At 41.8% G+C, this 15,568-nt stretch overlaps 1 protein-coding gene across 4 annotated transcripts in view; it reads left to right on the top strand.

Moving 5' to 3' along the window:
• The window catches only part of LOC308307164 (inositol monophosphatase 1-like), a 44,193-nt gene that overhangs the window by 25,828 nt on the left and 2,797 nt on the right, over nucleotides 1-15,568 (top strand). For 3 of the 4 annotated variants that reach the window (XM_080752333.1, XM_080752334.1, XM_080752335.1), the window contains exons 8-9: nucleotides 533-684; nucleotides 10,156-11,137. In XM_080752333.1, coding sequence (XP_080608459.1) covers nucleotides 533-684; nucleotides 10,156-10,274 — 271 coding nt within the window. In that variant the 3' untranslated portion in view covers nucleotides 10,275-11,137. Of the gene's footprint in view, nucleotides 1-532; nucleotides 685-10,155; nucleotides 11,138-15,568 lie in introns of those variants that run through there. The other variant, XR_013963216.1, reaches the window with a different exon arrangement.

Raw genomic sequence — 15,568 nt, forward strand, 5'->3', positions numbered from 1 at the left:
ACCTTAAATACTTTATGCTTCCACTCGCTAGTTTAAAGTCTTCTTTCAATCTCCGTGATTGTTTTGTTATTATTACATTATTATTATTATTACTATTATTATTAAAATTATGGTCCCATGTATTTTAAAATTGACAATAAAGTAGCATATCTCTGCTGTCGTGACGAAACCTCCTAACTCCAAAATGTAAATTTTCTGGAAAATGAGCTCAAGTGGAGTTAGGAGGTTTTGTGGTGGCTAGCTTGATTGACAAGCTCCCAACCAATAGAATCCTGGTTTCATTTCCACTTCATTTACTGTCTGTAGAGTATATGGGCGGTGTCCATTTTTTTTCTCCTTCTTTTGTCTATGTGTGGTGGACACGGCTATAAGATGTTTGTGTGTGTGTGTGTGTGTGTGTGTGTGTGTGTGTGTGTGTGTGTGTGTGTGTGTGTGTGTGTGTGTGTGTGTGTGTGTGTGTGTGTGTGTGTGTGTGTGTGTGTGTGTGTGTGTGTGTGTGTGTGTGTGTGTGTGTGTGTGTGTGTGTGTGTAGGATCCGCTCGCCAGGCAGCGCGGCGGTCAACATGTGTCTGGTGGCGTGCGGCGCGGCCGACGCCTACTACCACATGGGCATCCACTGCTGGGACATGGCAGGAGGAGCGGCCATCATCACTGAGGCGGGGGGCGTCATCATGGACATCTCAGGTCAGCCGCTGACACAGTGGAGACGCTGCTCTATAGCAGGGGCTCCCAAACGTTTTTGTCTCAGCCAGGGCACCCCATAAATATTTTTGGAGCGGTGAAAGCGCTCCCAATAGACAGGTATGTCCGTGGGTGGCTGGGTGGCTGGGTGGCTGGGTGGCTGGCTGGCCGTGTCCGTAGCCTGGCAATACCTTGAGTGGCCACACACAACACACTAGTTAAAGGAGGGGTGCTGTTTTGTGCAGGCCAGGCACACTCACTCACAGGCACAGTTTACTCACTCACTCACTCACTCACTCACATAGGGTACAGCTGCTCAAATTCACCGCTCCACTTCGAACCGAGGTTTGATTTTTTAATCCGAGGCACCCCTACGTTATAATTTTTCACTCCCAGTCCCAGCACCTTATATTTATAGCATATCATCGTTGTCGGGTGGAAACCTTGTACGTCCAAAACCGTTCGTTTTGTATTTATCATCTATAAAATGTACTAAACTAGTGAAAACAGCCGATCTACAGTAGATCGGCTGTTTTCACTAGTTTTGTGCGACAGAGGTTTCTGCCTGACAGTAATGATATTTTAGTGATTATGTTGTGAGGAAAACGTTGAGATAACAGCCATTTTGGTTAGAACTGAATAACTGTACTTCAAGTTAATAAAATGATACTAAATATTTCTTTTCAAATAAATTCCAAATATTATCAAATTATCTCGCGGCACCTCTGGACTGCTGTCGCGGCACCCCAGGGTGCCCCGTCACCCACTTTGAAAACCCCTGGTCTAGAGCACTGGTTTACCCAAACTCTTTAGCCCGTGACCCCAAAGAGAAATTAGACGTTTGCCCGGGACCAAAACTGGTGAAAATAGTGGATCTACAAACTCAAAACGCGTCGCTTCGCACCGCGTAGACCGGCCAATTTTGCCCATAGTAAGGGATACCAAACTTTTCAGGCTGTGAAAAAAATCATATTTGAACTGGGGACGCCCCGTTTAGACTCCATTCCACCAATAAATATTGTGAAAACTACACACTTGTAGACGGCTGTTATCAACATTTTTGCCTCTTTCTTTGTAATATTTGACAATTTGGCCAATGTTTGACCATTGTTATAGTATACTTTTATAGTGTTGGTTACTTTTTGATGTAGTAATGGTCTTATTATTAGTCTATTTTTTTTAGAGGTATTAAAACGCCATTTTGTCACTTTAGAAATTCTTAGTATACTGTTGAGTGAGAAAACAATGTTGTACATTAAGCTAATCATCTGGGGACCCCATAAATAATTTGAGACCCCCAGGGTTCCTTGAAGGGGTTCCAAATGGACCCTTACAGGTCTGTAACTCTGAGAGTGTACACATGAAACCAAATGGACTCTTATACTGTAGGTCTGTAAGAGTGTACTTGGTTCCATTTGTACACACTCAGAGTTATAGAAGGTCCTTCAAATTAACTAATTCCCAGCCAAATATTATTTTATCATATTTTCTAGGTAGTCCCATTCAGCCAGATCTCATTCCATCTTATTCCTGATCATCTTGTGGTGTGTTAACTGTTAACATCAGTGCAGTCACATCTCTAATATGTACAGAGATGTGACTGCACTGATGATAACACACCACTAGATTATCTGGAATAAGATCTGGCTGATTGGGACTACCTAGAACAGGGGTTCCCAAACTTTTTTGTCTCAGGGCACCCCATAAATATTGTTTTAATCCGAGGCACCCCTACATTACAATTTTCACTCCCAGCACCTTGTATTTATAGCATATCGTCGTTGTCGGGTGGAAACCTTGTATGTCCAAAACCGTTCGTTTTGTATTTATCATCTATAAAATGTACTAAACTAGTGAAAACAGCAGATCTACGTGTGCTTGTAGATCGGCTGTTTTTACTAGTTTTGTGCGACAGTCTTGTATGATGAAGCAGGGTTTTGCTTTACCAAAAGACGTACACATTTGAAACTTGGAGATACAAGGTTTCTGCCCGACAGTGACGATATTTTAGTGATTATGTTGCGAGGAAAACGTTGAGATAACAGCCATTTTGGTTAGAACTGACTGAAAATAATCCCAGTAAGCATTTTGAGGTGTATTAGTTGCCTAATAGTCGTGTTTTTATCTTCTACACCACGCGTTGAAAATCAGTGTTGTAAAGGTCTAGATTTGATATTTTTGACTAGTTGTTTAGTCGGCTATATTTACACGGGTTGCTACATATACCACTATTAGTCGGATACAAAAAGTCTACATTTCGCCGTTAGCGGCCGTCGAAAGTAGTGAAAAGTAGGGCGACGGTGGGATTCGATCCACTAATCTCTGACACTCAAGTCGGCGACGCTATCCACTCAGCCATCAATGCTGATATGATAGTATAGACTTTCTGGCCGTATTAAAAGGTGACATTGCCCACCTGTGTTCATTTTAGTGTAGTGCACATTGTTGAGGAAACTAAATGTTAGCGTGTGTGTGTGTGTGTGTGTGTGTGTGTGTGTGTGTGTGTGTGTGTGTGTGTGTGTGTGTGTGTGTGTGTGTGTGTGTGTGTGTGTGTGTGTGTGTGTGTGTGTGTGTGTGTGTGTGTGTGTGCGCGTGTGTGCGTGTGTGCGTGTGTGTGTGTGTACGCCCCGGACTCATTTTTGAAGCTTGTGATTGGCTGAACCGGACGTAGGGAGCGCTCCGTTGTAGTCACTTGGACCGCGCGAGGTGCACCAAAACCCAATTATCATGGCGTTTATCGTGCGCTTGCCCAGGCCGTAAATATAACGATTGCATTCACCACGGCTTCGTAACTCGCGCGGCGCTCCGCCGGCCGCTTGCAATGTCGTGGACAATAACTGAAAACGAGCGCTCTTTGCCGTTTCCATCCATCTTTCCCAGTTGGATCCATAATCACGCGGCACTGCACTGTCTGACTGACAGACGAGGAGTTCATTTCATCGTATATTTTTGTTTTAAAGACTTTATATTGACATTGGTTTAAAAAAGGCGTTGAAAAGCCGGCTATACAAAGACTACACCCAGACAAATAGCTTAATGATCGGATGGCTATTGGAATCATTTTACACCAATATTTCGAGATCAGTTCTGCAACGTGGAGTTGTTTTTTTTAAAGAAATGTTTATTGAAATATGGATTAAATCTAATTGTCTAAATTCGGGGTAAATATAAACGTTGATACGGCGACTATAATTAGTTGGCTAAATCTCGGCTAGATCTAAACTATACTTAATAATGATCAACGGATATTATAATTATGTTAGTCCAATATTAGGAGATCAGTTAAGCACCTTACTGTTGTTTTTTTTAATAAATTGTTATCGAATCATGGAATAAATTGCAAAGTATATTTTCGGTGTGAATATAACCGGAATCTAGCCGGGTGAAATTAAGGCTAAAAAAAAACTAGTCGTGTAAAAAACGACTATTGCTCAGTGGGATATTTGTACTTCAAGTTTAAAATGATTTTTTCAAGTGTCCAAATCAATTCCAAATATCATCAAATGTGTCCCAATCTCCCCAGGAGCCAGTCATTGCAATTTTTTTCATTTTCATTTTTTCATTTCATTTGAAAGCTGGGGATCATAGCTACAAAATGATATATTGGTTGTGGAGATTGACCCAACAGTTTTGAAGATATGGCTTATAGAATGATGCCATGCTGAAATAGTACTTTTGAGATATTCAAGTTTTAAATAAATTTCTAACCTGCAATGACCTGACTCCGCCACATGGGGAGCAATCTTCAATTCAATCTTCAATTCAAAGAAGCTTTATTGGCATGAGAACACAAACGTTTACACAGTGGTGGAAAAAGTACCAACATTTTATAATAAAGTAAAGTATCAATTCTGCAATGTAGAATCACTCTGTTACAAGTAAAAGTCCAGAATAAAAAATGTACTTGAGTAAAAGTACAAAAGTATTGGTATCCAAATGTACTTAAAGTACCAAAAGTAAAAGTACAAAATGTTTGAAAATAGCAGATCTACAAGCTCACAACGCGTCGCACCGCAATGCGTTGTGAGCTTGTAGATCGTCTATTTTCAAATAGCCTTGGTATAACATAGGGCTAAAGTGGTTTATGTATGTTTTAAACTTTAGTTATTGCTCTCTAAAAAGATAATGCCACAACAGCATCTCAAGCATTATTGGGCTAAATGTAAAGACGCTACAGTGCGCCAACCGTGAAGCAGTTTAACCAATTTGCTACATACGTCTACACAAACGGTCAGATTACAAAGATAAATTGCTTAGTGAAGGCTCACAGATGTCACCATAGGGTACGCTCCAGCAGAATGTCCCGTAATGATCGTATTATTTAATGAGGAGCATTTTAATCCGATCGGTCGTCGTTTCCTTAAAAAGGTATTAATGTATCTAAGTGCAGTACACCTCGCAACCGATGGGGTCGCATGGCTGAAAAACAACAGAAAATGGCATCTGATCGGATTAAAATGCAGTTTATTAAACAATACGAAAGATACGGGTAATTCTGCTTGAGCGTACCATACTGTGACATCTGTGAGACTTCAGTAAGCACGTTATCTTTGAAATATGAAGGTTTTTGTAGACGTACGTAGCAAATAGGATTAACTGCTCAACACGAGGTTGAAGTGAACCTATTACGTGTGCAACAGGGCTAACTGTGCTAAATGTAGCATAATCAGTGTTTGTGTAACTTCAGCCAGAAGGATTATTTGACCTGATAATAAAACACAATCTACAGGCTTAACCGCCTCGCGTTGTGAGCTTGTAGAAGAGAGCAACAATAGAGTTGGGTCACGTTTTATTTGTTTATAGCCTGCAGCTAGCGCTGCAGCTAGCGCTAGCTAACGCTAGCTAGCGTTAGCCGTTAGCCACTCATAGCCAGTCAACCAGAATAGTCTACTCTAAAGTCAACTTTCCGCGACGAGTGAACGATTGCATTCCATCCATGTTTTCTTGGCTGTCAATTTATTGTCCAAAAAAACAAACACCCTGAACGTTAGAATTAGATAGTTTAGGACGACACTGATCTATTCAATGCTAAGCTAACTCGGTGACAAAGGAAGCTTCCGCACCGGAGCATACGTCACAGACGTCTCCAGGCCGCTCCAGGATCATTTCACCAGCGTAGAAGAAGAAACAGCGGAAGTCAAGAACGGCGGAAGAATAATAAATAATAATACACAAAATCATACATTACGTGGTTAATAATTGTTCATTTGGAACACACGTGGCATTAAATTAATGGGATAAATACTGTGGGTTGCTTCGCTAAGTAATGGAGTCCCGATATTACCGCATTTGGCTACAAACGGCTAACAAAGGCTGGCTAGTTAGCATTTTAGCTAATATAAACTGGGAGGACTAACAGAATTATGTACCGATCTCTCACATTAATTAAAAAAAGTCTTATTTACATGCAGAGTTAAGCTCTGGCGTTTAAGTGAAATGTAGCCTAGATATTATGAGATGCTGTTGTGGCATAAAAAAAAAAAGAGCAAAAAAAAAAAAAAAAATCATTTTGGCTACAGGGAATAATGACAGTCCCCGAGATGACTAGCTGCTGGGGGTGCTGGGACACAAATGATCTCGCGGCACCCCTGGACTGCCGTCGCGGCACCCCAGGGTGCCCCGTCACCCACTTTGAAAACCCCTGACCTAGAAAATATGATTTGGCTGGGAATGAGTTACAGTAAATACGTTTGAGAACAACTGGTCTCTAGCGGTGGTAGTTGCCAATTTTAGTGCCTGGGAAGTGGGATCCCCATAAGCGAAGATTTGTCCAAATGTGTCAAAGACTTTTCTTCTTTTCAAATCTTTTTATTATATTTTTCACATAGAAATAGCCCAGAGGCAGGTAGACAATCTCAATAAAAAAATACATCATCACATGTAGATATCTCTGAGTACATCATTATAAGAGAGACCAAAACCCGACCCCTATCCCCCCTCCCCCCACCCTCAATCCCCAGGACGGTTGCACACCAGATTCAATAAAACAAGAAATAAAAAATAAAAATTAGTACAGAGAAAAGAGAGAAAGTAAGGAAGCGGAATAGATATTCAGAACTTGCTACGTGTTGGGTTGGTCAGAGCAGGTAAGCGCCACACTACGCCATTTGGGTATTACGGTAGAACATCATAAAAGGGCTCCAAGTCTTATAGAATTTCTTTTCAGAGCCAGCAATTGAGAACCTCAGCATCTCCAGCTCCAGACAGGACATCACAGTGCAAAGCCACTGATTGAGCCCGGGCGGGGCAGCATCTTTCCATTTAAGCAGAATGGCACGTCTAGCAATCAGTAATGTGAAGTCAACCATACGACTCTCTGTCCGTGTTAGGGGAAGACCCTCAGTTCCGACTGTACCGAACAGAGCCAATAGGGGGTCCGGGTCTAGATCACGCTCTAAAATGTTGGACAGTGTATCGAATACGCCATTCCAGAACAACTGTAGCCGTGGGCACGACCAATATTGGTGTATAAGCGTGGCTTCACCGTTACATTTGTCACATCTAGAGCTCACGTCAGGGTACATGCTTGCAAGTTTGGCTTTAGAGATGTGGGCCCTATGAACTATTTTGAACTGTATTAGACAGTGGCGGGCACAGAGGGAGGATTTATGTATAGAGGAAAAAATTGAATCCCACTTTTCTTCCGATAAAGCGAGCCCAAGATCCCGTTCCCAGTCAGCTCTTATCTTGTCCAATGGCGCGGATTTCAGATTGGAGATGGTGTCATATAGGATTGATATAGCGCCTTTTGTCGTCGGATCGAAAGATAAAAAGGTGTCTATGGGATTGGTATTGGGTTCTTCAGGGAAGTCGGGTATTACAGATTCCACATAATGTCTAACTTGGAAGAACCTAAAAAGGTCCGATCTAGGCAGGCCGTATTTCCTTGCCAATTGTTCGAAAGAGGCAAAACCCCTGTCTATGAACAGGTTCTTGAAATTTCTGATGCCTTTCCCGCGCCAATTACGAAAGGTTATGTCATTTAATGACGGAACGAAAAAGTGGTTGGAGGCTACGGGGGTTAACAAAGAGATATTTCCATAGTTATAGGTTCTCCTGAACTGAGTCCATATTCTCAGTGTGTGACGCACAACCGGATTAACTATCAGTTCGGGCAATGGCCGGCCCAACGGTGCACCGAGAAGGGCTGGGAGCGATAATTCCCCACAGGACTCTAGTTCTAGGTTAGTCCACTCTGGACGGTCACGGCAAAAGCAGTAATGGTTCCAAAAGGTTAGACAGCGTATATTGGCAGCCCAATAGTAATGACGGAAGTCAGGAAGTCCCATGCCCCCTTCTCTCTTCGCCCTTTTAAGTAAGGCCCTGCCTACACGTGGTTTCTTGTTCTGCCAAATGTGTGACGAGATAATTGAGTCTAGAGATGTAAAAAATGACTTTGGAATGAACACCGGTACACATTGAAAAAGATACGTAAATTTGGGGAGAATGTTCATTTTGATTGAGTTAATGCGACCCGCCAGAGACATTGTAAGGGGTGACCACTGCTGTAATGATGTCTTAACTTGGCTTACAAGAGAGACGAAATTCTGCTGGAAAAGGTCTTTGAACTTACGTGTAATTATTGCTCCTAGATAAGTGAATTGAGTTCTCTCTACTTTGAGGGGGATAAGAGTGTAATCTAGGTTGGATGCAGCCTCGTTTGATGGAAATAATATACTTTTAGTTAGGTTAATCTTATAGCCTGAGACACGGCCAAATTGATCCAGCAGGGACATAACTGTCAGGAGGGATGTCAGCGGGTCTGAAATATACAATAGAAGGTCATCCGCGTATAGGGACACCTTGTATTCTCTCTCTCCCCTCCGAACGCCCTTGATATCAGCATTACAGCGCAAGGAGATCGCCAGTGGCTCAATTGCTAGGTCAAATAAGAACGGGCTCAGCGGGCAACCCTGACGGGTCCCGCGGCCCAGGCCAAAGCTACGGGAGAATATGCCATTAGTCTGTACGGTTGCAGTGGGAGAAGCGTAAAGTAATTTAATCCATGCAATGAACGTCGGTCCGAATCCAAATTTTTCTAAGACCGCGAACAAATACTTGAATTCGACGCGATCGAACGCCTTCTCGGCATCCAGCGACGCGACACATTCTGGCCCCTCCCCCGAGGGAGAGTGCAAAATATTGAGAAGGCGTCTCACATTAAAGAATGAATAGCGATCTTTGATGAAACCGGTCTGGTCTGGTGATATTATTCGAGGGAGAAGCTTCTCTAGTCTGTGTGATAGCACCTTCGCTAGGACCTTAGCATCTATGTTCAACAGTGAAATTGGTCTGTATGACGCGCACTCTACAGGGTCTTTCCCTTTTTTAGCAATTAATGTTATACACGCCTCACTCAGAGAGGGGGGGAGCGCGCCCCGTTCAAGGGACTCGGCGAAAACGGCCGCCAGCTGTGGGGACAAAAGCGCGGAGAACTTCTTAAAAAATTCAGCCGGGAGCCCGTCCGGTCCCGGCGACTTCCCGGACTGCATTGATGCTATGGCTCGAGCCACCTCTGCCGATGTTATGGGCGTCTCCAGGTTTTCCATTTGGTCCTGGGAAATAGTTGGAATATCTAAAGGATCAAGGAATGCAGACATCGCTACGTCATCTCCGTCGGTCTGAGAAGTGTATAGCGTGGAGTAAAAGTTCTTAAAGGCGTCATTAATCAAAGTTGAGTCTGAGGTGACTTCTCCATTCGCAGTCCTAATGTTTGTTATGATTTGCTTAGCCCTCCGTCAAAGACTTTTCGAAATGTGAAGATCTACATGATCTATTTTTGAATAGCCACAAAAATAACCTATAGCGTTTAAACCAGGGGTCTTCAACGTTTTCAGGTCAAGGACCCCTTAGTTGAGAGAGAGAGATGAAGCAGGGACCCCCACAACCTTATCGTAGATTCCATATAGTTTCATCATTTGACAGCACAATCATCAGTGTATTTTGGATTCATGTCTATTTGTGTTTTCAGATATTCAACCACTTGAACCGTGAATACTTAATAAACTTGACCTTTCACTCTGTATAGTCTGCTCTTTTCCCCCCCTCTACACCAAAGCTCTTTGCTGAAAATAGCTGATCTACAAGCTCACAACGTGCGTTGTGAGCTTGTAGATCAGCTATTTTTGGCTAAAGTTCTCCGAATATGGACGCTAGGGTTCAAGTGGTTAATATAAAAAAAGGAGAAAAAAAGTTTCTATTAGACGATTTGTCAGACGACAGTTTCCATCAGACGATTTGGAGGACCCCCTGTAGTAACTCTGAGGACCCCCTAGGGGTCCCTGACCCCCTGTTGAAGACATCTGGTTTAAACAGTTTATGAATACACACTTGGGTCACTGGATAAAATGACAACATTGTAAGTGAGCTTATTACTAACCTCTTCAGTCACATATTTATTTCGCAATGCAACTAATTGTCTCTAGGAGTTTATTTACATTGTTGTAATACCTTTTCCTCCTATGTGTTTGTCAGGAGGGCCTTTTGACCTGATGTCTCGCAGGCTGATTGTCGCCAGCAGCCGTCCAATAGCAGAACGCCTGGCCAAGGAGATCACCGTGTTCCCCTGTGGACGAGACGACACAGACGACTAGTACTACACACACACGCACACACACACACACACACACACACACACACACACACACACACACACACACACACACACACACACACACACACACACACACACTAGGGCTGGGCAGCTAACCACTCAGAACGTTTAATCAAGAAGCAAGGGTTTCGCTTGCTAATGTTTTTCTTAACAGTATACAGTATGTTGTTGTGCTGCCTAAGTGTGGATGATGACGGGCACGACAAGGTTTCCTCAGTTTAACTGCACTCAGGTCAGTACATATCAGTACTATAGACTTCACAACATACAGTGTCTTCTGTGGTTGCGTGCACAGAGCAGGGGAGACAGTATCCGTCCAGGCAGTGAGCTTGAGTACCTAGGATGTATTCCTTACTAGGCAGGGGTCCACCTCTCTTAATACACTTCCTGTATGCCAATGAGAGGGTGTATAGAACGCGCACATCCAACCACACGAGTGGGGTAACTTCAATCTTTAGGTAACACAGTCCCATGCTACACACACCACCAGATGTTTTTAAAATGTCAGGTTTCAGTCTTTGCCTTAAGAACACATGCTGTCATACAGTACTGTATGTAAAGCACTTCACTATTTCTGCGCTTATTCATTTTAATGTATTACGTTATTTAGAGGTACAACTTTGAATCTGAATACTTGTATTCATTTTGTACAGTATGAATGAGTTCAACACACCAATAATATACAGTATGTATGTGCACAAATGCTTGTTTTCCTCCCTATTTTACCAGATTCTTGTGTTTAAGCACTCTTCTCGGACTCGTTATGTAATATTTAATTAGAAAAGTTCACACAAGTTTGTCATGTTTATGTTAATATTTATGTTTTTTTTTTTTAAAGAAGACCCAAAGGGCACTTATAACTAAATCAATAAAGCTGCTACAAATATCTTGCAATATTTGTGTCTATTCTTACTAAAATAATTAGTTATATAGATATAGATATATAGAGCAGGGGTTTTCAAAGTGGGTGACGGGGCACCCTGGGGTGCCGTGACGGCAGTCCAGGGGTGCCGCGAGATCATTTGATAATATATGGAATTTATTTGGACACTTGAAAAAATATTTAGTATCATTTTAAACTTGAAGTACAAAGTTATTTTCAGTCAGTTTGAAACAAAATGGCTATTATCTCAACTTTTCCTCGCAACATAATCACTCAAATATCGTCACTGTCGGGCAGAAACCTCGTATCTCCAAGTTTCAAATGTGTACGTCTTTTGGTAAAGCAAAGCCCTGCTTCATCATACAAGACTGTCGCACAAAACTAGTGAAAACAGCCGATCTACAAGCACATAACGCCTTGCGATGCGAGGCGTTTTGTGCTTGTAGATCTGCTGTTTTCACTAGTTTAGTACATTTTATAGATGATAAATACAAAATGAACGGTTTTGGACATACAAGGTTTCCACCCGACAACGACGATATGCTATAAATATAAGGTGCTGGGAGTGAAAATTATAATGTAGGGGTGCCTCGGATTAAAAAAAGATATTTATGGGGTGCCCTGAGACAAAAAAGTTTGGGAACCCCTGATATAGAGGAAGCATAGCGGTAATATTTACTTGGAACTGGAAGGCAGAGAAACAGACCTTTTGACATGAGTTGTTCAGGAATAGACGCAAGATTTGTAACTGTACTATGCCTCTATTCTCTTTGCAGCCCCTAGACAATCATTTCCAAATACTGTTCATGGCAAGGCAGTGAAGACAGGCTCGGGTGTTTCGAAATATGCATGGTGGAGTTATGCAAGGTGTGGTATCACTGGTCGACAGTGATCGTCGTGTCTAAACCTGTTCCAACTACCCCGGCTATAGTACTTCTGCTTTCTCATACCACCAAGGTACAGTACAGCAGAAGGGTGAAATGTAATATATAGCACAGAGATATGATGATGATGATGATGAGAGCTGCAAGTTCTTGAAACTTCAATTCCCCATCAAGGCAGTATTTAATTACAATATATCGCCCATGTCGGGCGGGTAAACCTCATATCGTCGTTGTCGGGTGGAGACCAAAAACTGTTTGTTTTGTATTTATGATTTTAAAAATGATTTAAACTAGTGAAAACAGCCGATCTACAAGCACACAACGCCTCGCACCGCGAGGCGTTGTGTGCTTGTAGATCGGCTGTTTTCACTACTTTTGTGCGACAGCCTTGATGAAGCAGGGCTTTACTTTGCGAAAAATTTGAAACGTGTCTTGAAGATACAAGGTTTCCACCCGACAACGACGATATGTCCAAACACTGTTACTTTCCAGGATTAAAATCCAAAAGCATCAAAAGTAGCAGATCTACAAGCACGAAACACGCTACTTTTGACACTTTTGTGCGACGCTGTGGTATGATGCAGTGGGCCGTTAATTTGCGAACATACACAAACAGTTAGAATATGGAGATACGAGGTTTGTGCCCGACAGCATCGATATATCGGTTATTTCTCTTTTTTTGGGTCATTCAACACTGCTAAAGGTTTCGCAGGGAAGTCGCTAGTATTTCATGGTTTGCCGGGCCTTGTTGCAAACCTATCCTCTTTCACAAGAGGGGGAATTGCTACAAAGCTTTGAGACAATTTAACAGCGAAACACACTTGTCCTTTGTTGTTGTTGTAATCGCATCTCACTTCAGCTCCCAGGTTCCGCTGAGGAAGTACAACGAACAAATCAAAGCGCAACACATATCACATCAGTGATTTGAGTGTTGTTCAAATTGTTTGATTTTAGGAGATGCGGTTTTGCACCAGTCTGAGTGCCACCTGGGTTGTCTGTCTGTAACGGTCCTTTGACTCCAGATTTGTCATTTATCAAACCTTCCCTGGATGAATGACCCAATTTGAACTGCATTCCTCTTTCTTTAGCCTTTTTTCCGTTCTTCTTGATTTTTCTTCGATTGATTGAATACTTTATAAGTAAAAAATGTAAACCACACGTGGTGCAGTAAGGCATTAACTCATTTACTACTGGACTATTTAACCAAACTGTTCGTCATATCCCGGTTATTATTCGTTTTATTGCCTTTTAATGTGCTCGCAGCGTGTCCATTGTGCACGGTGCGCGTGCACGATCACTAGATCCGCGAGCATGTCGCTGTACAGATCCGATCACAAAAAACGTTAGCATGCTTTAAACTCACGAGCTAGCGCAAAAATGCATAAGACACGATGCGAGCTTGTAGATCGTCCATTTTAACTACTGCAATATGTTTTTCAAAATAGTAAACACAATGCAAAAAAGGTTTAGGGATAAGGGCAGGGGCGTCAATTGGGTATGGCAGGGGTATGCAGCTGCCATACCCTGTGTCCAGGGGGGAAAATAAAAGTTACTTTTAAATATAAATCCACAAATGTCTCTTTGTGTATCCCTGATGGTTATTATGTTGTTATATTACAGTAAAATAACTACAAATACAAAATGTAACAAAATTGTCACTTTAACAAGGTATTATAATTATATTCTTCACACTTTTATTCTCCCCATCTTGATAGAATGGTAAATTCCCAGGTTCTGCAGGTCAGGCACGTTTACTAACATGCCAAGTTTAGCTGCACTTAAACAACCGTTCCAGGCTGCCATATCCAGCCCAAGAAACCGTAGAAACCTGTGTAAAAAACTGACAAAACTCGTTTTTTTTTTTCAGACATTGTGAAAATACTGATCTACATGCTCACAACGCCTCGCAGCGCGAGGCGTTGTGAGCATGTAGATCTGCTATTTTCACAATAGAACCGTCTTTATACAAAATGTAATGCCTATTTTCCATGAGGACTCCCATCTTTGCCATACCCTAGCTTTTGCTGAACTGACGCCACTGGATAAGGGATAAGGCAGCGCGCAAGACAGGGCCCTAAGGCTAAAAGGATGACACAAAAAAGTTCTGGGGGGACTTGTTTATTTGTTGTCTCTTTGTGTCAAAGCAAAGCCCTCGTCCCTGGTCCCACGTTGAAGAGGCCTGCTTCTGGGGGTGGTTGTTATGTAGTGCAGTCTGTTCAGGCTGCTCAGGGTTTGTCATGGCCCACTTCATCCATGATTTGAAGTGGCCGACCCATGGTGAAGCCTTTGATACTTTCTTTCCATTGAGACACTTGGCGTATCACACAATGCTTGTATGGCAGTGGTTTGAAACCTTTGGCGTATCACACAATGCTTGTATGGCAGTGGTTTGAAACCTTTTCCGCATCAAGGACCATTATTTATTCTGCATTATGACGAGCCACGGACCACCATTTGACCTCGAACCTAGAATATTGTTATTGTTGGCTAAGATTTTGTCCACAATTCCATGCTGTATTGATGTTGGCACCATAGAAGAGATAACAGGCCAACGTTGATCAAAATAATAATTCTTCTACATTCTCTACTTGTGTAGACTTCTTGTAAATTAAGTAATGCAGATGTTTAACAATAATTTAATTGAGAACCACTGTTGTATGGCATATAAAAAAAATGCTTTGATGCTTTGTTCCAGACTTTTGTTTTATACTGTGTTTTGGCATTTGTGCCAAACATACTATTCCTTATGTATTATCAATGAAGGTATGGGTTAAAGTGTTGGTATTTCAGATGACTCCATGTTTCCCTCTATAAACATGAATCCTATCAGTAAAGGTTGAGCAACAGATAAGGGACAACTTCAGAATCAGACATTAATAGGGCTGTGACAATTATTACATAATCGTCTAATCGTGATTATTTGACATAATCGTGATTATTTTTCATAATCGTCATAATCGTTTCCATGTTGAAATATGTTCATATAAGTAAAAAATAGTGGATCTACAAGCTCACAAGATGCGACGCATTGTGAGCTTGTAGATCGGCTATTTCCACTTTCAATGTTCTTTTTTAAGTATAAAGTTGTCAAATATGTCAGTAATTTCTTTGTATATTTAGGTTATGTGTCATATCTACCATGTGCAACTTCAAAGCCTAAAAGCCAAACAGAAATGTAATTGTCAACGACAAAAACACAATTAAATCGCTAATCGCAATTATTTGGGTGACAATTAATCGTAATGTAAAATGTCATAATCGTGACAGCCCTAGACATTAACACACTTTCCATTAAGACCTGAGGCTGATTTGAAAAATGCCTTCAAAATCAGTGGTTCTCAAACCTCCTGTGCCAAGGACCCCCAAATTGATATATGGCCGCAGCCATCTGACAATGTTTTGTGCCAGGGACCTTTCCCGGTTTTAATGGGTAAAAAAGTAAAAGCAACGTAGGCCTACATTGCAAATATCTACCAATTAAAAACCTATACTTGCAATGCTCTTGAA

The sequence above is a fragment of the Nannobrachium achirus genome, assembly GCF_963921795.1.
Source record: "Nannobrachium achirus genome assembly, chromosome: 21".
NCBI lineage: Eukaryota > Metazoa > Chordata > Actinopteri > Myctophiformes > Myctophidae > Nannobrachium > Nannobrachium achirus.